Raw genomic sequence first — 24,384 nt, 5'->3', positions numbered from 1 at the left:
GAATGTACAACTTGCTGTTGAAATGGAATACACAGGATGAAACGGTTAAATCAGCTATGATTAAATGGGCACAAGATATTGGTCATGACATTATGTTTGCTGACTGGGAACAGTTATGGACCACCGGTATAAAGTTTACGGCATGTAATGCCTTAAGAGAGAATATTATGAAAATGATGTATAGGTGGTACATGACCCCAGTCAAGCTTGCAAAAATCTTATCATTTGCCCAATAATAAATGCTGGAAATGTAATGAAACTGAAGGTACTTTCTATCACCTTTGGTGGACGTGCCCAAGGATTAAGGTCTTCTGGGAAATGATCTATAATGAAATTAAGAAGGTGCTTAAGTGTACCTTTCATGAGAAACCAGAGGCTTTTCTCCTGGGCATGGTAGGCCAATTGGTGTCAAAGAAAGATAGGACGTTTTTTATGTATGCTACAACAGCAGCAAGAGTTCTTTTAGCAAAATATTGGAAGACACAGGAACTACCCACGCTGGAAGAGTGGCAGACGAAGGTGATTGACTATATGGGACTGGCTGAGATGACGGGCAGAATCCGTGACCAAGGAAAAGAGACGGTGGAAGAAGACTGGAAGAAATTTAAACTTTATCTTAAGAACTGTTGTAAAATTAATGAGTGCTAAAATGTCATGGGTAAGGCAAAGCAGATTTGCAGCGATAAATGATTGGGTAAGAGAAAAAGGTTAAAGAAAGTGAATTATAAGTAATTGAGATTAGGGGTTGCTGAAAAATTCTAAAATGGGGATGCAGAAAAGGGAGGCATGGGGAAGTCGTTGAAATTGGGGTTAAGAAAAAAAGGTTATGAAATTATACATGTTTATATGTTTGTTTGTCTTTGTATTGTAAGTTGTAATGTGTTAAAATCTATGTTGGAAAATCAATAAAAAATTTATAAAAAAAAATGGACCTCTGGAACGAATTAAGTACTTAACCCAAGGTACCACTGTATCTAGTTTGAGAGGGCCTCTTACTATGAAGAGGCAGCTATACATAACTACTCATTAGTAGCCTCATTACCTTAATGAGGGCTGTGAGGGTTTTTCAGCTGGTCTACAAATTTCCAGTGGTTAAAGATTTCTATCTGCAACATGCAGCTAAAAGATTTTGAGACCCTCCTGCTAAGCTCCTGCATTAACAATCTCATCACTTCGGGAGTGGACGGCTCTTAAGAACAGTTTGGGGGGAGGATTTGCTGCCTCGTCTAGTTTCCAACCCAGTTAGCATAAAGCAATTTCCTGTTTGCCTAATGATTGGTCCACCTGGCTTTGCAGTGTTGACGTTCCGTGGCACCAGCTCTCCATTGTTTCGGACAGGATTCACCCAGCCACTCACAAGGTACTAGGAATTGAATGCAAATGAAAGGTTCTTCATGCCAGTCTGTCTCAGGGTAGCATCTGACTTCTCCATTTTCTGTATTAATTTTGCTCAACAACAACATAACAATTCAGTATAACGTGAAAATTCTGGTGATACAATAATTTCTCATAGTAAGTGAAATAACGCACAAGGATTTTTAATTTTTAAACAACTCTTTATATAAAAAGCCAAAACTTGATATTTTCAGTATTACAGTCATTGTTCCACAAGATACAAAAATGTTAAATGGAGGAATACTCCCAGAAATTTTATTTTTTTAAAAAACAAATCCTAATTTTTAAATGGTGGTGACTCAATGTACACTGGTGAATTTCAGCTTAGGCCCTTAGCAATACTGAATAGTGATGTGATCCAGACTGAACTTTCCTTTGAAGTGTACTTCCAATTGTACCCCAATTCTTATATACATTTTCTTATACCCACCCAGGGCTTTCTGGGTAGCTTTCTGATATAGGAGCCCCACAGAGTTTCGGATTTGTGACTTGTTTGTATCGACAACCTATCTTGATGCTGTGGGCGGTAATGTTCGTCACTAGCTAGGACCACTTGTAGAAATAATTCAATTTGCCTTGCTCTGTGCTAACCAGTTACTACGGGGTAACATTTGTGGACCACAGAGATTGTTGACAAAGTGCCTGTGATTCGGACGTTCCTCGCAATCAGGGTGTCATGTTTTATTTGTGCGCTGATTTTCAGCTTTCTGGACAATATCTTAACAGCCATTTCCCTAATTTAAATACCTGCCTTTTTATCCCTTGGAGGTTAATCTCAACTTTTCCCAGGGAGGGAAGATTCAGTTAGAAGAAATGGTGCAATTGGAAAACAGTAATCTTTCTCCTCTGAGCACCATTCCAAACTGCTGTGGCTCCTTTAAAGCAGAGTAAAAAATGTTGGAATCTTAGTGTGAATGTGAAGTCTGCATATGTGAAAATACGTCTTGTGACTCCCGAGGAATGGCGAACCTCGAATGCAGAACTTGGGTCAAGAAAGGTTAGCTGCCCCCGATATATAGCTTGGCCAACTGCACATTATATAGTCTAGCTTAGCAATTTCTCTACAGGCTTTTCTGTACATGCAGTCAACGTCAATCTTACAGGGAAATCTTTCCCTGATTTTTTTGGTGAAGCATCTTGTATTACAGGGTGTGTAATATAGGCTAGGCACCTTTTCACTCCTCAAGTCACATCAAGTTTGATCCTCAAAATTAAACATACTATATATCATTCTTTAAATATATTTATGAAAATGTATCATCTTCCATACCATATAAAAAGAAGAGGAGGCTGGCTTGTTTTATTAAAAAAAAATTGTGCATATAAAAGCTAAGGACTGTTTTACCATCTGAGGACATTTTTACAAGTCAAATGGTGACGCCCAATGCAACATGCGATCTTAATCATTTCAGGTTGTGCTACCACTGCTGAAACCCACCGTCCCATCCTGGCCACTGGTGAAATGGGATTCTCTGTTAGCTGTAAGCCTCTGTGCTGTTGAGATCTTGCATGTAACATGGTTTCATCGACTCTCAATGGGCACCACCTAGATACTGCTTTTCATTTCACCCTTTTGTCAAATACCCATGCAGGTTTTAGCCTTTAAGGGGGGGGGGGACTTTCCCAGAACACTTCTCCGCTCTCCTGCATAACCCTTACTTCTCATTTAGGTTGGTTTGTCTTTTAGCGGCGATATCGGGCAAAGCCACATTTTCTCCTGCAACAATGCCCACCGTTTCACAACATTCTCTTGCCACTTTCCCTCTCTCTTAATCACAGCCAAAATAACTGAGCACAGTTTTGCTTAAAGGAATAAACTGGCTCCTGCTTCCTTGCAAAATTCCTTTTCCCACCATTACTTTTAAACTACTCTTATGCTGTTGCTGCGTGATCTGGCCAATGCAAAGGTAGAACTGAGATGGAACCCATTTTGCTTGCCCCTAAAAACCGAACGAGTCTGAAGAAGTTAACGCCAGAGAACTGGCAGCCATTGGCTGCATTGCTTAGAACAAATGATATACCAAGTCCAGGTATTAAGAGTACATATGTAGGATGAAATTGGCTCTATTCCACAGCGCATGGTACATTTCTTTTCTTTGTTTGATTTTGGTACAACAGTCTAAATAAGGCTACCCCTCTGGAATTCCCCAGAAAGTAACTTAATACAGTTACTGCAGCCAACTATATCTGGATACGTAAGTTTAAATTACACAGGAACCAACTTGCTTCTCAGAAAGAATCCGTTTACCCAGTCATTCTGGAAGGGTTATAAACCAAGCAATTTCTGACAAGTCTCAGCACCGCAACCTTCGGAGCTCAAACGCTTTTCTTTCTGAAACAAAGATGCAGAAAGCAAAAGTAAGCGTAATTGGTCGGTAGAATCAAGTGTTCTCCCTCCAGCATTTTTACCAAATTGCAGAAGACAATTATGCCTACATAACCAACCATTATCTGACAAATAACTACAAAATAACTTTCTTTAAAGTTGGGGGCCTGCGGCAGAAAAGTAATTGCTTCCTTCCTTTTTCCTCGCTGCTCTCTCTCCCTCCTTCACCCAATCATTTTGATTGGTTTCCAAAACTTCTCCAACACCTTGTTCTGTGCATCTGAACAAGGAGTCCTTGAAAGATCAGGTCTTGCATTTGAACTTTGACAGCAGGGTCTGCTAGTGCTAGCTCCCTTCCTTCATTTTGGACGTTGAAAATGGCCACAAAGGCTTGGTTATATATCATCACTGTGTCATGGAGGGGGGAATTCTGTTCAGCCACTTTCCGGCTCTCTTACCTCTATCCAGTCAGAAAGGCCAAAGGCTTTCATTCCTTGAACTTTGTCCCAAGGCAATCATCGAGTTCCTCTCTGTTTTCCTCAAATCCAAACACGCAGAATCTGGCCTGAACAGACAGGTAAAAGTTACCGTCAATACAAAGCACTGGGAATAACGGCTGTAATTTTCCGTATGTTGTTGGATGATAAAACAGACACACCTGGCACCAGATATTTTCCACCCATACTCCAAAACAGCTGCTCTTCAAAACATTTGTGTAAGCTTTCAAAAAATAGTTATCAGGGGTAAAAACAACCTACTGCCCAACCTCGCTCCACTGTTGTTGTTGTTGTTGTTTAGTCGTTTAGTCGTGTCCGACTCTTCGTGACCCCATGGACCAGAGCACGCCAGGCACTTCTGTCTTCCACTGCCTCCTGCAGTTTGGTCAAACTCATGCTGGTAGCTTCGAGAACAATGTCCAACCATCTCATCCTCTGTTGTCCCCTTCTCCTTGTGCCCTCCATCTTTCCCAACATCAGGGTCTTAAACCATAGCTTTAACTATACGGATCTTCGTTGGCAAGTTGATGTCTCTGCTTTTTAAGATGCTGTCTAGGTTTGTCATTGCTTTTCTCCCAAGAAGCAGGCGTCTTTTAATTTCACGGCTGCTGTCACCATCTGCAGTGATCATGGAGCCCAAGAAAGTAAAATCTCTCACTGCCTCCATTTCTTCCCCTTCTATTTGCCAGGAGGTGATGGGACCAGTGGCCATGATCTTTGTTTTTTTGATGTTGTTGTTTCAAAACATATTTTGTGCTCTCCTTTTTCACCCTCATTAAAAGGTTCTTTAATTCCTCCTCACTTTCTGCCATCAATGTTGTGTCATCTGCATATCTGAGGTTGTTGATATATCTTCCGGCAATCTTAATTCCGGCTAGGGATTCATCCAGCCCAGCCTTTCGCATGATGAATCCCTAGTCGGAATTAAGGTAACAAGCAAACCGGCATGGGAGAAACAAATAAACATGAACATTACATCCATCCTTTGCTGCTGGCCAACTCTCCTTGCCGGTCTCTCCCCGCCCCCCATTTTACAAGTGAAACACTTGGAGAAGGCAAAGGGCTTCTTGACATCTCTTTGGAAACGATGTTCCTGAGTATGTCAAGAGGTACGTAAAAAGAATAAATATTTTCTACAGTGGATCATGGGATTTCTAGGGGTTTTTTTATCGGGGCTATAAGGGAGTTAAGGCAGGCTATTTAAACGTACAACTCCAACCCTGCAGCCTAATATTATTTTAGTTTTAAGACTTTTGTAACTAAGCTCTTAAGGCAGCAAACAACATGAAGCTTATACACCGTGATGAGATCCAGCGCCGAGGGCCTTCTGGCGGTTCCCTCCCTGCGAGAAGCGAGGTTACAGGGAACCAGGCAGAGGGCCTTCTTGGTAGTGGCGCCCGCCCTGTGGAACGTCCTCCCATCAGATGTCAAGGAAATAAGCAACTATCTTACTTTTAAAAGACATCTGAAGGCAGCCCTGTCTAGGGAAGTTTTTAATGTTTAATGCTGTATTGTGTTTTTAATATTCGCTTGGGAGCTGCCCAGAGTGGCTGGGGAAACTCAGCCAGATGGGCGGGGTATAAGTAATAAATTATTATTATTATTATTAAAGCAAACGAATGATGTCAAAATTACAAATCTCAGCATGGGAGAGCTAAGGATTTTTGCCACTCATTTCTGCTGAACATATAATATGGTTCTTCCACTGAGGTGAAGGGATAATGTATAGTAGCAGATGTTTAGGCACTCTGCTCTTATTTTGCTGAAGATCAACAATATTTTCTGTTGCATGTAGTACACAAATGAGAGCAGTTTGGGACGCAGAGGGTGAAACTGCTGTTCATAAATGAAATTATGAGCTGCCTTTTCTCAAAAGGAAGGTAAGCTGGGCTTCCAGTCCATATTTCAAGAAATGTCCACATCTGCTCGTTTGATCCCCAGCTGTTTTTGCTCACAGCACCCATTTTGATCTCTTCCGCCTCTGTATTTGTTTCAGCTGCTCAAACAATAGCAGGACGCCTGTCTGTCCCAACCCAGTTTTCTGTTCCAGCTGTGAAGCTGCTCTGGGGGTGGGGGGGCTAATAAAGGACTACACAGCTGCAACTGGAGTCCGGAGTGTAAATACCAGGTGCATTTGATATTCAAGTGCACATGACAGGAGAATCCCAGGCGGAATGATTAGACAGCTGCTCATCCCACTGGAAGTCAAAAGACACCGACAGTCATTTCAGGAAAGACCCTGGGCTCTGGCAGAATCCCCAGCTAAAGGGACATGGGGGGTTCACAGTGTTGCGTAACACATCTGCGTACGCAAACAAGATAATCCGTTTCCTCTGTCCATGGCCAAAAACCCCCAAGAAAGCGAAAAACAAACAAGAACTTGGAAAATTTGGGTGGTTGCAGCTCCCGGCTTATATGGACCAACATAAACTGAGATGTATGCTACAGGCAAAAGTATTGTCAACCTCATCATTGCCGTTGCTATGGTTCATATTTTACATATTGATTTAAAGTATTCCTAGGACACCATTCAGGGCTGTGCCTTTGCAAAATGGAGGAGATACATAGCTTAATAGACACCTCAAACGACAGCAGAAAGCCTGTCAAGATAGATAACAGCAAATCAATGTCATTTATTAGAAGAAATCAGTGCATGGATAGCTCAGCTGGTTAGAATGTGGTGCTGATAATGGCAAGGTGGCAGGTTCAATCCTCATATGGGATAAAGGTAAAGGGACCCCTGACCATTAGGTCCAGTCATGGCCGACTCTGGGGTTGCGGCGCTCATCTCGCTTTATTGGCCGAGGGAGCCGGCGTACAGCTTCCGGGTCATGTGGCCAGCATGACTAAGCCGCTTCTGGTGAACCACAGCGGCGCACGGAAACGCCGTTTACCTTCCCGCCGGAGTGGTACCTATTTATCTACTTGCACTCTGACGTGCTTTCGAACTGCTAGGTGGGCAGGAGCAGGGACTGAGCAACGGGAGCTCACCCTGTCGTGGGGATTCGAACCGCCAACCTTCTGATCGGCAAGTCCTAGGCTCTCTGGTTTAACCCACAGCGCCACAGCTGCATGTTATTGCATTGCAGCGATTGGACCAGATGAGCCTTGAGGCCCCTTCCAGTTCTGTAATTCTATGAAAACACTTATGCATTGTAAACTTAGGCGAAACCACAAGATTTCAGTATTGGAGGGAGGGAAGAAATGGCTCACAGTCACATAGTCTATAACACATTAAGGAAGTCGGCCTGGAAGAGGTAACATTTAAGGCCCATTTGAAACCCTGAACTGAAGCAGCCAAATGCAATTCCTTCAGAGAAGGGTTCAGTGGCATCTCCCTCATCTCAGCCAGCCTGATGAGAGTGGCAAGAAGGGCTCCAAACCTGACCTTCATGTTCAGGAAGAATGGTTAATAACCCTCTACTTTTATTGGTCAGCTGCCCAATGTGGAATTAGCAGCTTATCCAGGCTCTGCCCTGTTGTATATCGGGGGGTGGGGGCTGTGTGGAGAGAGTCTCCTCCTTTAAATTCCTGGGAGTTTACCTTAGTGAGGACCTCACTTGGAAAGTCAACACAACTCAGGTGGTCAGAAAGGCCCAACAGAGAGACTATATGGAGATGGCTGAAATGACTGGCAGAATCCAGGACCAGGGAGAAGAACTGATGGAACAGGCCTGGAAAAAGTTTAAGGACTATTCACAAAAACATTGCAAAATGTCCGAGTGTTAACATGATGTGGGAAGTGAAGGTAACAGGGCATGTGGGATTTGGTTAAATGTGAATGAAAAGAAGAATTTTAAAAAGGAGAAGGGGGTTATGAACAGAATAAAATTACGTCTTAGTATATAAGATGAGGAATGGGCTAAGACAACGAAAACTTGGGACATCATAATTAGAAAAATATAATTGTAAGCATGATTTGAATAAGGGTTTGAACTTGCTGAATTAGATTGGAATAAAGAGGAACACAAAAAAGGGAGATGTGAGGAGGTCAGGACAGAGGGATATGGAATTTTATAATTTTAAAAGGTGGATTTTTCTTTTTTCTATTTTTCTTTTTTGCTATATATTTTTGTTTTTTGTTTTTTCTGTGGGCTTTATTTAATGGAATGATCTATGTGAAATGATGAACTTTTTGATTTGTAAAACTTTAATAAACATTTATTTAAAAAAAAAGAAAAGAAAGGCCCAACAGAGACTCCATTTCCTCCTGGTCTTGCGAGAGAATAATGTTAAACCACAACTGATGAACTCCTTTTACCAGTCCACAATAGAAAGTGTCCTTTCATATTGTATCACAGTGTGGTAGGCTGCCCTGACAGCCATGGACAGAAAGTCTCTACAGAGGGTGGGGAATACAGCACATGATATCATGGGCTGTCCCTCGAGTCCGCTAGATGACATTGCAAGGGATCGTTGCCTTAGGAGAGCGAGAAAAATTCTCAGGGATGGCTCACACCCCGGCCATCACCTCTTTAATCTTCTACCCTCGGGCAGGAGATCTAGAAGTATAATCAGCCATAAAGGTAAAGGGACCCCTGACCATTAGGTCCAGTCGTGACCGACTCTGGGGTTGCGGCACTCATCTCGCTTTATTGGCCGAGGGAGTCGGCGTACAGCTTCCGGGTCATGTGGCCAGCATGACTAAGCCGCTTCTGGCGAACCAGAGCAGCACACGGAAACGCCGTTTACCTTCCCGCCGAAGTGGTACCTATTTATCTACTTGCACTTTGACGTGCTTTCGAACTGCTAGGTTGGCAGGAGCAGGGACTGAGCAACGGGAGCTCACCCCGTTGCGGGGATTCGAACCGCCGACCTTCCGATCAGCAAGTCCTAGGCTCTGTGGTTTAACCCACAGCACCACATGCGTCCCTTATAAACAGCCATACCAACAGACTAAAAAATAGCTTCTATCCATGGGCTGTTCGGCTGTTGAACGGAAAATAAAATAGCAAAATTGACTTGCGAGGTGGTGTGTTGTTCGATAAGAGAGTGAGTGGGGGAGGAGGCTTGTTTAATTTCATTGTACACAGGTTGTACAATGACAAGAAAGATTATTATTATCATCATCATCACTAATTTCATAGAACCATAGAGTTGTAGAGTTGGAAGGGTCCCCAAGGGCTATCTCATCCAACCCCCTGCAATGCAGAAATTTCAACTAATCCATGACAGGTGGCCATCCAGCCTCTGCTTAAAAACGTCCAAAGGAGAGTCCACAACCTCCCAATGGAGACCATTCCACTGTTGAACAGCTCTTACTGTCAGAAAGTTCTTCCTGACGTTTAGTTGGAATCTCCTTTCTCGTAATTTGAAGCTATTGGTTCGAGTCCTACCCTCTAGAGCAGAAGAGAACAAGCTCGCTCCATCATATGCAGACAGGACTTTGAAGCCAACGCTCTTGAATCGGTCCAAGTTTAGGAGTCCAGTTACTAAACCACAGTAGTTCTACAATGTGCAGTAAGTAGCATGCGGTCCAGAACAGGGCCTCCCAGAATCTTTGCTGCCCCCCCCCATCTCCCTTGCACCCTCAAATGAATGTTCAGATCCTAGATCTCAGCCACACCGGAGTTTACTGCGGATGTGAAACTGTTCTGCATCTCTATTTTTTATCTTTTTCGCAGCATTCAACAGCCTCCCTTATCCTACTGGCAACCACACTTTCTCAAGCGCAGGAAACACCAAGATAGATATCGGAGGCCTTAAACTTCGAGCGTTCGTGAGAGTGTGGATGAAAGTTCGCAAACATGGAAACAGTGACCCGTTAACACCTGAGTGTAGCCACAACCCTAGGAAGCTTACCTATAGAGCTGAGGGCATGACCTTTTCAAGGCAGCTGATGACAAGCCCAGCCTGCTCTGGTTCCTTCCCCTACTCTTTCTCAGGAGGTCTCTCATTCTTCCCCAGGCCAGATTGTCACCCTGCGGAATATGCGAAGCCATTTTAGCACAAGGCGAGTGAACATGGAAACAGTTCCTAAGCTTGCCCATGATCCCCACGCAACTGGTAAACACAAGGCGCATGCTTGGAAGGTGAAATCTCTTTTTCTCAAAAAAGGTTCAGAGTAGCCTCTTTACGGTCAGTTATTTTGAGACGTAGGATATAATTTGCAACGGCAGCAGCTTCCAGTATACTGTAAAAGGATGATCCATGATAATATGCTGGCGTCGTGAGAAATAGCCCAGGAAAAAAGCATGCAATAGCTGCAGGTGCCTCTGGGCTGTCAGCATTTAACAGGTGGAATCGGCTCACATAGTGGAACTTTAGGTTTGTGCGATTAAAGCACAATGTCACCCTAGCGCAGCAGTCACACTTTCTTCTTTTTTTAAAGCAGGCTTTTGTGGTTTTTGTGGTAGGGATGTGGGTGGCGCTGTGGGTTAAACCACAGAGCCTAGGACTTGCTGATCAGAAGGTCGGCGGTTCGAATCCCCGTGACGGGGTGAGCTCCCGTTGCTCGGTCCCTGCTCCTGCCAACCTAGCAGTTCGAAAGCATGTCAAAGTACAAGTAGATAAATAGGTACCTCTCTGGCGGGAAGGTAAATGGCGTTTCCGTGCACTGCTCTGGTTCTCCAGAAGCAGCTTAGTCATGCTGGCCACATGACCCGGAAGCTGTCTCCGGACAAACGCTGGCTCCCTTGGCCAATAAAGCGAGATGAGTGCCGCAACCCCAGAGTCGGCCATGACTGGACCTAATGGCAAGGGGTCCCTTTACCTTTACCTTTGTGGTTTGGAAATGATGAGGGAGTGCATCGAAAGGTATTGAATGAATGTATGATGGATAGGAAGTCCTGTCAACACTCTGCAAGCAGATTTGGATGAATGCTTATTGTCAGAAGCGTATCGGAACAAAAATTCAATAAAGGCCAGGCATACTCTAACAGTGCAAGCAAATCAGGATCAGTCCTGGGTAAGCAGGCCGTCTGGAGAAACTGAGTTATTTAAGAGGCACTAGTGAACAAGAGGGGACTTGCATTGCCCATTCGCATGTCTCTGGAGGAGCCTGCAGTGAAACTAGGCTAGCACTGAGGACCATACTGATTGGGTGCTTTTGATTTTTAACCTGTTCAAGAGTTTTAAGAAGGTGCCTATATACACGGATTATAAAATATTTCATGATATGTTGTATTTATGCTGTTGTATTTTATGTTGTAGGGATGCGGGTGGTGCTGTGGGTTAAACCACAGAGCCTAGGGCTTGCCGATCAGAAGGTCGGCGGTTCAAATCCTGGCGACGGAGTGAGCTCCCATTGCTCGGTCCCTGCTCCTGCCCACCTAGCAGTTCGAAAGCACGTCAAAGTGCAAGTAGATAAATAGGTACCACTTCGGCAGGAAGGTAAACGGCATTTCCGTGCGCTGCTCTGGTTCGCCAGAAGCGGCTTAGTCATGCTGGCCACATGACCGGGAAGCTGTACACCGGCTCCCTCGGCCAGTAAAGCGAGATGAGGGCCGCAACCCCAGAGTCGTCTGCGACTGGACCTAATGGTCAGGGGTCCCTTTACCTTTTACCTATTTTATGTTGTATTTATCTATGTTGTATTTTATGCTGTTTTTAAGTCGCATTTTTAATCAATGTTTTATATTTGCTGTTAGCCGCCCTGAGCCTGGTTTTTAAACTGGGAAGGGCAGGGTATAAATAAAAAATAATAATAATAATAATAATAATAATAATAATAATAATAATAATAATAATTATTATTATTATTATTATTATTCCCTATCTGAGAAATGGAGTGGTGTCATACATGAGTTCCATTCTGCCTTCAGAAGCAAGAGCCACTTGCCAGATGGCATAATCCCCATGCCAGCAGCACCATCACACAGCAGGAATATGCAGTGTTTTTTGTGTGATCCACAAGGAATTTGCCCTCCTACTCTACTTAACAGGATATTCAGTATGCTATTAGTGCATAATTAATATCAGTGCATAATTGCTTGTGACTTTCTAAAGTTATATATATATATATATATATATATATATATATATATATATATATTTGTGTGTGTGTGTAAGGTAAAGGGATCTCTGACCATTAGGTCCAGTCGTGACCAACTCTGGGGTTGCGGCGCTCATCTCGCTTTATTGGCCGAGGGAGCTGACGTTTGTCCACAGACAGCTTCCAGGTCATGTGGCCAGAATGACTAAGCTGCTTCTGGTGAACCAGAGCAGCCCACAGAAATGCCGTTTACCTTCCCGCCGGAGTGGTACCTATTTATCTACTTGCGCTTTGTGCTTTCGAACTGCTAGATTGGCAGGAGCTGGGACCGAAAGACGGGAGCTCACCCTGTTGCGGGGATTAGAACCGCCAACCTTCTGATCGGCAAGTCCTAGGCTCTGTGGTTTAACCCACAGTGCCACCCGCATCCATATATATATATATATGACAAAGGAACGCTCCTGCTCTGAGCCAGGCGCAATCTTCATTTCAGCAGAGGGAGGAAAAAGTAAGGAAACAAGGGATGGTAGCAGCAGCATCCAAGGGGAAATTTGGTATGAATTGCTTTCCCAAAGTGATTACTTACCGAGGCATTTCTGCTAATGTCAAAGCCCTAGAAATAAAAAGAAGAGAGCATAGAATTAATATTGGGAGTACGCCTTAGAATCCGCTCTAAAGCCTTCCAGCCACCGTATGAGCAGCGCAAAGCTGTTTAAGGGAAGCAGGTCAAGGGTGCAATCTAACCCCCACCCTGCCCACCCCACCCAGCACAAAGCTTTGCATTGCCCTGTTAGGATGTAATCAAAATTTATCTTGATATCATCCAGTATTATTATGAGAGCTGTTCCTCTGCAGATAGCATGAGAAGATGGGTAGGAATGTGCAACAGCAGCTGCTGCAGAACCAGCTTCCACTGTAAAAGTGCGTCCGACAAAGTGGGGTCCAGTCCACAAAAACCTACGCCACGTGAACATATATCGCTCACCGTTTTCATGGCTGACTCCTTTAGGAGCTGAGCTTGGCCGTCAGTCGCACAGTATCCATCCCTGCACTCATTCTGTCCACTTTTCTTTCCATTCGACAGCTGTAAGTCCATTATCAGCTGGTTATTTTCCGGATGCAGGCGAACATCTCTCCCTGCAGTCAGAATATTGACCGATGTAAACAGGTAGCTTATGTCATCTTGCTTTTTACCAGCTGTTACAACTGTTCAGAGTTAGAAAAGCGAGCGCCTAGTGTACGTTTGTGAGAGATTTTACTTTCTTGGGCTCCATGATCACTGCAGATGGTGACAGCAGCCACAAAATTAAAAGATGCCTGCTTCTTGGGAGAAAAGCAACGACAAACCTAGACAGCATCTTAAAAAGCAGAGACATCACCTTGCCAACAAAGGTCCGTATAGTTAAAGCTATGGTTTTCCCAGTAGTGATGTATGGAAGTGAGAGCTGGACCATAAAGAAGGCTGATTGCCGAAGAATTGATGCTTTTGAATTATGGTGCTGGAGGAGACTCTTGAGAGTCCCATGGACTGCAAGAAGATTTAACCTCTCCATTCTTAAGGAAATCAGCCCCGAGTGCTCGCTAGAAGGACAGATCCTGAAGCTGAGGCTCCAAGACTTTGGCCACCTCATGAGAAGAGAAGACTCCCTGGGAAAGACCCTGATGTTGGGAAAGATGGAAAGAAGGAGAAGGGGACGACAGAGGATGAGATGGTTGGACAGTGTTCTCGAAGCTACCAGCATGAGTTTGACTAAACTGCGGGAGGCAGTGGAAGACAGGAGTGCCTGGCGTGCTCTGGTCCATGGGGTCACGAAGAGTCAGACACGACTAAACAACTAAACAACAAAGTGTACGTCTGCTGCCGTTGTCTTCTTGTGCAATGGCGAAGGGAGATTTGGAATGGTTCAAGACATCTCACCGCCTGAGGCAAAGGATAAGATGGTGTCTCTCCCCCTCCCCCCTGCTTTCCACTCCATGCGCAAATGCCAACCAGACTTGAAGTATTGAATCTTACTTCAGTCCTTGTGATGAGAAAGCACTCTCCACTGCAACTGAGAGCAGCAGGATAGTTTACGGCAGTGATGGCCAAACTTGGCCCTCCAGCTGTTTTGGGACTACGACTCCCATCATCCCTAGCTAACAGGACCCATGGTCAAGGATGATGGGAATTGTAGTCCCAAAACAGCAGGAGGGCCAAATTTGGCCATCACTGGTTTAGGGAGCACAGGACAGGCCTCCTGGCACATTCAGCTCTGTGCTGTTAACACCTTGCTGCCACTTCCTAGCCAACTCATTCTGTCTAATGGCAGGGCCGGCCCTGAAGGAGATAGACAGCATATGCAAAGACTAAGCTAGAGAATGCCATGATGTGTTGGTCACTCAGAGATCCAGGCCAAAGTTACTGCCTCCCCTCCGACCTTTCTCTGATGAAAACAGGGACATGAATAATAATAATAATAGTTATAATTCATACCCTGCCCATCTGACTGGGTTACTTCAACCACTCTGGGCAGCTTCCAACATATATAAAATATAATGAAAGAGTAATCGTTTTTTAAAAAAACGTTCCCTATACAGGGTTGCCTTCAGATGATTTCTAAAGGTTGTACAGTTACTTATCTCCTTGGCTCGGGGGTTGCAGAACTCCATAAAAGGTAAAGGTAAAGGTACCCCTGCCCGTACGGGCCAGTCTTGACAGACTCTGGGGTTGTGCGCCCATCTCACTTAAGAGGCCAGGGGCCAGCGCTGTCCGGAGACACTTCCGGGTCATGTGGCCAGTGTGACAAAGCTGCATCTGGCGAGCCAGCGCAGCACACGGAAACGCCGTTTACCTTCCCGCTGGTAAGCGGTCCCTATTTATCTACTTGCACCTGGGGGTGCTTTTGAACTGCTAGGTTGGCAGGCGCTGGGACCGAGCAACGGGAGCGCACCCCGCCGCGGGGATTCGAACTGCTGACCTTTCAATCGGCAAGCCCTAGGTGCTGAGGCTTTTACCCACAGCGCCACCCGCGTCCCGGGTACCCAGAACTCCATACCCTCCAACATTTTGCCGATGAAAATAGGGATGTCCTAAGGAAAACTGGAGGGACGTCGGTGGCGTTGTGGGTTAAACCACAGAGCCTAGGACTTGCCGATCAGAAGGTCGGTGGTTCAAATCCCCGCAACGGGGTAAGCTCCCGTTGCTCGGTCCCAGCTCCTGCCAACTTAGCAGTTCAAAAGCATACCAGTGCAAGTAGATAAATAGGTACCGCTGTGGCGGGAAGGTAAACGGCATTTCCATGTGCTGCTCTGGTTTGCCAGAAGAGGCTTAGTCATTCTGGTCACATGACCTGGAAGCTGTACGCCGGCTCCCTCGGCCAATAAAGCGAGATGAGCGCTGTAACCCCAGAGTCGGTCACGACACGACCTAATGGTCAGGGGTCCCTTTACCTTTACCATAGTCTCCAACATTTATCTGATGAAAATAGGGACGTCTTAAGGAAAAGCGGGACATTCTGGGATCAAACCAGAAACTGAGACAGCTTCTGTAAATCTGGGACTGTCCCTGAAGAACAGGGACACTTGGAGGGTCTGTTACTGCCCCTGTTAAAGTGATGGCTGTGTTAGAAAGGAATTATCTGGGAGCAGATCTGGTGAAAAGCATGTGCTTTGTTTAATGTTGCCCATGTCTACTCAATAATGTCCTATTGCGTTCACCCGCTGAACGACTGTGGCCGCCGATTAAGACCTATTCCATAACAAGTGCATTATACATTAAGGTCAATGGGCCAGAAGACAGAAACCTACCTTTGCTTGTTTTGTCACTGCTTCCCCCTCCTCCTTCTGGAATGATTGAGAGGTCGGACATGTTTCCGTTCTGCACCAATAGGCTGTGCGGTCGGCTCTTCCCAGGAAAAAAATTCTTCCCTTCTTGGTGTGAGCTCAACAAAATCCTGGCAGCTCCGCAGGAGCAATGCTGTAGAAAACACTCCTACGCCAGGTGAAAGAGGAGATATGCCTGAGTTTAATTTGCAGCTAGTCAGGAGTATGCAACTTGGCGCCACAAGATATCACAAACAAATTGCTGGAATTCCATGGGAGAGATGGCCAGCTTCTTCCCTAGGAACTGTTTGGCCAAATAAGCGTGCCTAACATAATCTAGGAATACTGTATAGTGAAACTTCACCCCAGAACACCGAGACCCTTCGGAGACCCTTCTTGCAGTTCTTCAGTTGTATGTTCCATTCTACAAACATAAAATACGATTTTGACATTCCTAAGTAACTAATTTCTGCTCCAGATACCAGTTTCTTTGTGAAGTTATCCATAATAAGCATTTCAGAGCAGTAAAATCCCTTCAATATTTTCATATGCACTGTTATGCATATGTTATATTACCACTTACAATACGGAACATTATACAGTGGTACCTCGGGTTACAGATGCTTCAGGTTAAAGACTCCGCTAACCCAGAAATATTACCTCATGTTAAGAACTTTGCTTCAGGATAAGAACAGAAATCGTGCGGCAGTGGCGTGGTGGCCCCATTAGCTAAAGTGGTGCTTCAGGTTAAGAACAGTTTCAGGTTAAGAACGGACCTCCAGAACGAATTAAGTACGTAACCAGAGGTACCACTGTATGTCTGGTTTAACAAGAAGCTCAACAAACGGAAAGTAAGATGGCAATAAACCAATTAATATTACATTTAAAATTAATAACAATCTATCTTCGTATGTAATGTCTGGATACTGATGGAATATAGAATTCTAGTTGCTTCCAGCATATAAGAAACCAATCCTTTATGCTCCCACCTCACTGAACCTTCCACATAACTTAAAATACTTTTTTGGTTGACTTTTTATTTCCCCCCAATATTTCTTTAGCATATGCCATATGACATTCCCATCACGTGTGGAAAAAAGCCCCCTCTCTTTTTCCGACACTTCCAACAAGTGGCCGGGTCGTTTTTATTGACGGTGTGTATCTTTACTGGGGCAGTACAGTGGTACCTCGGGTTAAGTACTTAATTCGTTCCGGAGGTCCGTTCTTAACCTGAAACTGTTCTTAACCTGAAGCATCACTTTAGCTAATGGGGCCTCCCGCTTCCATCACATCGCCGGAGCACGATTTCTGTTCTCATCCTGAAGCAAAGTTCTTAACCTGAAGCACTATTTCTGGGTTAGTGAAGTCTGTAACCTGAAGCATATGTAACCTGAAGTGTATGTAACCCGAGGTACCACTGTATACTATTTGCTCATTGTTTTAAAACAGTTTTCTCTTGTTGCCGTTTTTAAACAAAATCTGTATGTGCTTTTACAATATATATATATATATATATATATATATATATATATATATATATATCCCCAGATATCCACTGGGACGTTGTCCTGAGCCCTTTTTCACCATGTATTACATTCCTTAACTTGTTCTGACTCTGTATCATATTTACAAATTAGTGCGTAGATTTTATTTTTCTTTATTTACGGCTAATACATGCCTGTTGCTCTTGGCTTTTGCCTCTCTTATCTCACACACAAAGAGAGATACCTTGATGACAACAGAGAGAGGTGGAGCTGATTTTCAAAGGGCTCTCACATTCCAGGAGAGCCCTTCCACAGAGAGGCATCTCCTTCAGAGAAGCAAACTCCTTGGCCACTCAGCCAGAGCCATCAAGATAATCTCCAGATGCCCTGCTTCTTTCATTAACCTTCTCCTGGCCAAACCTCAGGCTTACAACCAAGAATTTTTAGCAATTTAGGAATTGCTAAAAATTGGAAAAAAGAAATTGCGCCAACAAAAAAGGAATGGCAAGACAAACTGATAGAGTATATTGAACTGGCTAGATTAACAGAGGCAGTTAGACAAGAGTTTCAAAAAGCATGGGGGAAATGCAGAGAATACATGTTCACGTTTAATGAGGGTGGATTTCTGTATTGGGGGGGGGTTATGTTATGTTGTAAATAAAATTTCCAATAAATAAATAAATAAAAAAATAAGAATTGCACGGCTGTAAGGGAACCATCTTAAAAAGTAGACAGCATCTTAAATAGTAGAGACATCACCTTGCCAACAAAGGTCCGTATAGTTAAAGCTATGGTTTTCCCAGTAGTGATGTATGGAAGTGAGAGCTGGACCATAAAGAAGGCTGATCGCCGAAGAATTGATGCTTTGAATTATGGTGCTGGGGGAGACTCTGGAGAGTCCCATGGACTGCAAGAAGATCAAACCTATCCACTCTGAAGGAAATCAGCCCTGAGTGCTCACTGGAAGGACAGATCCTGAAGATGAGGCTCCAATACTTTGGCCACCTCATGAGAAGAGAGGACTCCCTGGAAAAGACCCTGATGTTGGGAAAGATGGAAGGCACAAGGAGAAGGGGACGACAGAGGACGAGATGGTTGGACAGTGTTCTCGAAGCTACCGGCATGAGTCTGACCAAACTGCGGGAGGCAGTGGAAGACAGCAGAGCCTAGCGTGCTCTGGTCCATGGGGTCACGAAGAGGCGGACACGACTAAACGACTAAACAACAACAAGGAAGGCGTACTTATAACAATAAGCAGTGCTATTTTTCTAGAAAAATAGGTGCCAGAGCTCACCATGAACTTCTCCCTTGTTCTCTTAGAATGGCAATGGCACCCACCTCAGACGTCGGCTGAAAAAAATCCCTGACAATAAGATATCTGGAACTAACAAGTACAGAGAGATCCTGTCTTTTAGGCCTAAGCAAAGAGGCTAGTGTGTACAGCCATGAGATAAAAGGCAAAATCTGTCCATTTCAGTTTCTCTCCTGTTTCCATCATTCTGTTCAGTTTGCCCATCAGTTGTGCATTAATTTGCAATTTTTTATTTTAAAAAATCAGCAGGTAAAAATCTGCATGCGTTTTCATGTGTGTTTCTCCTAATACATGCAATTTTTTCATGCAATATCTCATCTAATGCATATATTATATTAATTAACATGTGCTTTTTTCTGCACATGTTTGGGTCAGAGAATTGCATCATAAAACTGAGAGAAGTGATCGCGTCAAAGCTCTGTTACATTCAGTTACTGGTTTGGGTGAGAATTAGGTAGGTTTGCACCTTGTGAACAATATAGAGGTAAAAGGTACCTTTTTACCTTTACAATGTAGATCATGCACTTGGTCAGAGAAGTTCAAGAACTACGCAACTCTTTTGTACCTCTGCCCTCCCTACGTTTGGCTCCAGAGATTCCCCGGGCTTGCCCCATAGCTTGCAGGGGCATTTAAATCAGTGTTTAAAGATGTTTGCTTAACTCAGTCTGAGCTGTGATTAGTGTATTGCGCAAAAAGTACTTCAGCTAAGAGCACGTTCTGTTCATTTTGCAGAATTCTATTTTGCATTTTTCTAAGTGGAAAAGAACTTCTGTATGATTCATAATGCTTGCATGCATTATGAGCTGGACAAAATCATATTCTAAACCAGGTAATTATGGACTTTGGCAATGCCGCTCAAATTAATCAACATAGTGCTACACTCTCTGCAGAACAAAATCGCTATAGGCACTATGCACAACATCATGCCATCTGAAAACTTGTGAGAATAGCCGTGACCCTAAAACCAAGTCCCATGTGGGGAGCACAGGTAAAAATCGCTGGATTTTGCAGCTGAAAACGACATCAGAAGGATGAGAAAAAGAATAGATTAGATACAGAGGTGTCCATATTTGATGAAGTAAACATGCATGTGGGCCAACCAAAGTTGTTGACCTTTTTTTAGGATTGAAGTTGTTGAGCTTAACCCAAAAGTTGTTTTTTTAGGATTTTAACCCAGAAAATAAACTGCCACAGAGGCCGGATTAAACCGACCGGCGGACCGGATTGGGCCCCCTGGCTGGACTTTGGACATGCCTGGATTAGAACAATACAAAAGAGATGATGTGGGAGATGGCAGGAGACAATCTGAGCACAAAACCAGCTGCATGGACATCAAAAGGACAAAACTGAGGAAGGAGATAATGATATAAGTAAACAAGAGGAAGCTGACAGATTACATTCTTTTCTCAGCTCCAACACTGTCCTGATCTGTGACCTTGACAGAGACACATAATCTCGCTTGTGTAGACTGAGCTGGATGACTCTTCGTGACAGCAGGAGCTTTCCAACTTGATTCTATGGTAACTTTCCAATACTACAAAACAGCAGAAAGCAGCAAACTGATTCGATGCTCAGATTAAATTTGCGAGTCAAGCTTGCAGAGATTTGCTGGCTGAGGGACATTTAGAAAGCGATGGAAGGGCACCCATGCCAGAGGATCTTGAGATCCATCCCAGGCGTAATAGAGCTGTTCTGCTGGCAGAATTATCGCGGGAGAACAGGACAAAAAAGGGTTGAATCGTGGCTGGGATGGGGCCATACACTGACATCAAATCCTGAACTCACTCAGGCAAAGACCTGGTGGACGACAGAAGTTTACATCACTCCCAGACGCGGAGTAAAGAACTTCTCTCCCGCTGAGGGGAAAAACCACACCCAAACACTAGTACCATCTCTGATTTATGGTCTGTGGTGGGGCCTTCTGTCTTTTTTTCCTGCCATGTTTGTTTTTGAGCAGAGAGTTTCACCCCTCTGGCTGGGTGGGCACAGGGAGAAGCAGAGGTTCAGTTGGCATAGCAGGGGAGCCATATCTACAACCTGGCGAAAAGGAGTCCTGTGCCCCTTTCTTCTTACCTCTGTTAGCTGGTTTGCTTTCTGCTCCTTCTGCAAGCTGCTGACTTGCTTCTGTAACCTCAGGTTGTGCTCCTGTAGCTGCCCGATTTTTTCAATAAGTTGGCAGATGTGTTCCAGGTAACCCAGGCCTGAGCTGTGGGCCTTGGCATTTCCTTGGTTCACCTACAATGAGGAAGAAAGCACCCCACAAATGTTAGGTATTTTTGGTTCAAACACACACGATGTTTCCAGAAAACGTTGCAACCTACCTACCACTCCTATACTGGCATCCGCAAGGAATCCTCAACCCTAACCAGCTTGATTGTGGCTTGGTTAAGACTAGAGGAAACCCAGCCAGATAGGGGGGTATAAATAATAAATTATTATTATAAAATATTATATAGTCCTTGGGAGATGCTCCACTGAAACAGAAATTTACTGCTCCCGTTGATGCAGTTAAGTAAAGGTAAAGGGACCCCTGACCATTAGGTCCAGTCGTGGCAGACTCTGGGGTTGCGGCGCTCATCTTGCTTTATTGGCTGAGGGAGCTGGCGTACAGCTTCCGGGTCATGTGGCCAGCATGACTAAGCCGCTTCTGGCGAACCAGAGGAATGCACAGAAACGCCGTTTACCTTCCCACCAGAGCAGTACCTATTGATCTACTTGCACTTTGACGTGCTTTCGAACTGCTAGGTTGGCAGGAGCAGGGACCAAGCAACGGGAGCTCACCCCGTCGCGGGGATTTGAACCGCCAACCTTCTGATCGGCAAGTCCTAGGCTCTGTGGTTTAACCCACAGCGCCACCCGCATCCCTGTTGATGCAGTTAAGACCATGCAAAAGATGTTGCCCATGTAGGCGAAGAGGTTCAACATCTACATAATATCTAGACTTGGAACAGCAAGAGACTGGCTTGGGTGCAGAGAAGACGCAAGCCCAGCATATTTCCCTACCATTCTCTGAATTTGATACTGTGCTTCAGTTATTCAAAATAGGCAAGGTAATACGTAAGGTAAAGGTAAAGGGACCCCTGAACGTTAGGTCCAGTCGTGGCCGACTCTGGGGTTGTGGCGCTCACCTCGCTTTATTGGCCGAGGGAGCCAGTGTATAGCTTCCGGGTCATGTGGCCAGCATGACTAAGCCGCTTCTGGCGAACCAGAGCAGCACACGGAAACGCCGTTTACCTTCCCACCAGAGTGGTACCTATTTATCTACTTGCACTTTGACATGCTTTTGAACTGCTAGGTTGGCAGGAGCAGGGACCGAGCAACGGGAGCTTACCCCGTCACGGGGATTCGAACCGCTGACCTTCTGATCAGCAAGTCCTAGGCTCTGTGGTTTAACCGACAGTGCCACCCGTGTCCCTTTTAAGGTAATATGTAGGGCTTTTCAAAAGAAAAAAATGGAAATTGCACCATGGTAAGGTGACTGTAATTTGCATGTGTAGCCTGTGCTGCTACAACCAGGGGCAGACTTTGGTAATATGCCACCCTGAGCAAGGCAAAAATTTGGCACCCCCAAATGGGTCTTCTCAATTTTGCACCCTCTTGGATCAGCGCCCTAAATCCAGCACTGGCTACAATCTGGGGACTTTAAAGACTCAGGGCACAAGCCCACAGCACAAATGTGTATATGGTAATGTATGTGTATGGATGCAAATTAAAAAGGCTAGTTTGCTGTGGTCTCTCTAGCACTGTGATCTGCAGCATGCCCAGCAGGGCTGCAAGCAAATTTAGAGAGAGAGAGAGAGAGAGAGAGAGAGAGAGAGAGAGAGAGAGAGGTTAAAAATGAGGGAAGGAGCAGGAGATCTGAAGGCCCCCAGGGCCACCCTAAAACATTGGCCTGACTATCACACAGCTATGCATTTTGTGTGTGTGTGCAGCTTTGAGTCACATTTTTTTACATCAAGAAACATGTTTAGAACTGGAAATTTGCCAGCAGTGATGCTGGAGTGCTGCACTGAAACTTCACAGCGCTGTGAATTCAAACTGGGAAGCTGGAAGTGCCAGAACGGAAAAGCAACGGCCCCTTTATAAATAAAACTTGTTTCAAAAACAGCGAGATGGGTTGTGCCACAGAGCACGCCTGCAGGAAATCACAAAGATCGCTCAAAATCAGAGTCAATTCTTTAGAAGTAAGAATGCGATCGTCACAGGCTGGGCTGAGCATCAGGCCTAATGAGCACCAGCAGCGCATCCGCAGTAGCTCTTCTCCCATGAATCAGTTGCTGAGACTGAAAGTCCCTGCTTCCCCACGGCTGCCTGAGCCCCCTCCTGTCCAGTGCTTTTTCCAAGCAATTTGAGACGGCACCTGCATGAAGCCCAACTCTCCTCCACCCCTTTTCATGCCCCTTCTGGTTCTGGGACACCAGCTGGGAAGGGAATTTGTTGAAGCAGGAAGGGGAGAAACCCGTGACTCTTCAGCAGCCTGACTCATCTCAGCCTCTGATTCTCTGATGAAACATCGGCTCTCGATCCATTCCAGTCCGGCTTCCGCGCTGGTCATGGGACCGAGACGGCTCTGGTCGCCCTAACAGATGATCTCCGCAGGCAGCTGGATCGAGGCGGGTCAGGGCTGCTGATTCTTCTAGACCTGTCAGCAGCCTTTGACATGGTCGATCACGAACTCCTAGACCACCGCCTTGCCGACGTGGGGATCCAGGACACAGTCCTCCAATGGCTGCGCTCGTTTCTCTCTGGTCGGGGACAGAGGGTGGCGCTTGGGGGGGAATTGTCATCGCGCCACTCCTCGGTGTGTGGAGTGCCTCAGGGTGCGATTCTCTCCCCGATGCTTTTTAACATCTTTATGCGCCCCCTCGCCCAGCTTGTTCGGAGTTTTGGGCTGGGTTGCCATCAGTATGCCGATGACACCCAACTCTATCTGTTGATGGATGGCCACCCTGACTCGGCCCCAGACACACTGACCAGATGCCTGGAGGCTGTGGCTGGATGGTTACGTGGGAGCCGGTTGAAGTTAAATCCTTCGAAGACAGAGGTCCTCTGGCTGGGACGGGACGATATGGGATTGAGGGGGCAACTCCCATCTCTTGCGGGGGTGCAGTTAGTGCCAGCACCGTCCGTTAAGAGTTTGGGTGTAATCTTCGATACCTCCCTCTCTATGGAGGCGCAGATTACAGCTATAACAAAGGCGGCATTTTTTCATCTCCGCCAAGCTAAGCAGTTGGCCCCTTATCTCTCTCGCCCTGACCTAGCCACTGTGATCCATGCGACGGTCACCTCCAGACTGGATTATTGTAACTCGCTCTACGTGGGGCTGCCCTTGAGACTGACCCAGAAACTCCAGCGGGTGCAGAATGCCGCGGCGAGACTCCTTATGGGGTCTTCGCTGCGAGACCACATTCATCCGGTGCTATATCAGCTGCACTGGCTCCCGGTGGAGTACAGGATCAGGTTTAAGGTGCTGGTTTTAACCTTTAAAGCCCTATACGGCCTAGGACCCTCGTACCTACGGGACCGCCTCTCCTGGTATGCCCCACAAAGAAACCTACGGTCTGCAAATAAAAACATCCTGAAGGTCCCAGGCCTCAGAGAGGTTAGGCTGGCCTCAACTAGAGCCAGGGCCTTCT

General features: G+C 45.3%; 1 protein-coding gene across 4 annotated transcripts in view; it reads right to left on the bottom strand.

The window, feature by feature from the left end:
* Positions 1-4,179: 4,179 nt before the first annotated feature.
* Positions 4,180-24,384, bottom strand: part of LOC128413662 (uncharacterized) — a 31,025-nt gene continuing 10,820 nt past the window's right edge. Inside the window, exons 3-8 of one of the 4 annotated variants that reach the window (XM_053387920.1) lie at positions 20,822-20,983; positions 15,938-16,121; positions 13,137-13,288; positions 12,738-12,764; positions 10,021-10,139; positions 4,180-4,286 (exon numbers count right to left, since the gene is read on the bottom strand). In XM_053387920.1, the coding sequence (XP_053243895.1) occupies positions 4,190-4,286; positions 10,021-10,139; positions 12,738-12,764; positions 13,137-13,288; positions 15,938-16,121; positions 20,822-20,983 (741 nt within the window). In that variant the 3' untranslated portion in view covers positions 4,180-4,189. The remainder of the gene's footprint in view (positions 4,287-10,020; positions 10,140-12,737; positions 12,765-13,136; positions 13,289-15,937; positions 16,122-20,821; positions 20,984-24,384) is intronic. The other 3 variants (XM_053387922.1, XM_053387921.1, XM_053387923.1) reach the window with 3 other exon arrangements.

The sequence above is a fragment of the Podarcis raffonei genome, chromosome 5 (genome assembly GCF_027172205.1).
Source record: "Podarcis raffonei isolate rPodRaf1 chromosome 5, rPodRaf1.pri, whole genome shotgun sequence".
NCBI lineage: Eukaryota > Metazoa > Chordata > Lepidosauria > Squamata > Lacertidae > Podarcis > Podarcis raffonei.
The sequence above is the reverse complement of the archived record's forward strand: the minus strand, read 5'-3'. Positions and strand labels throughout refer to the sequence as shown.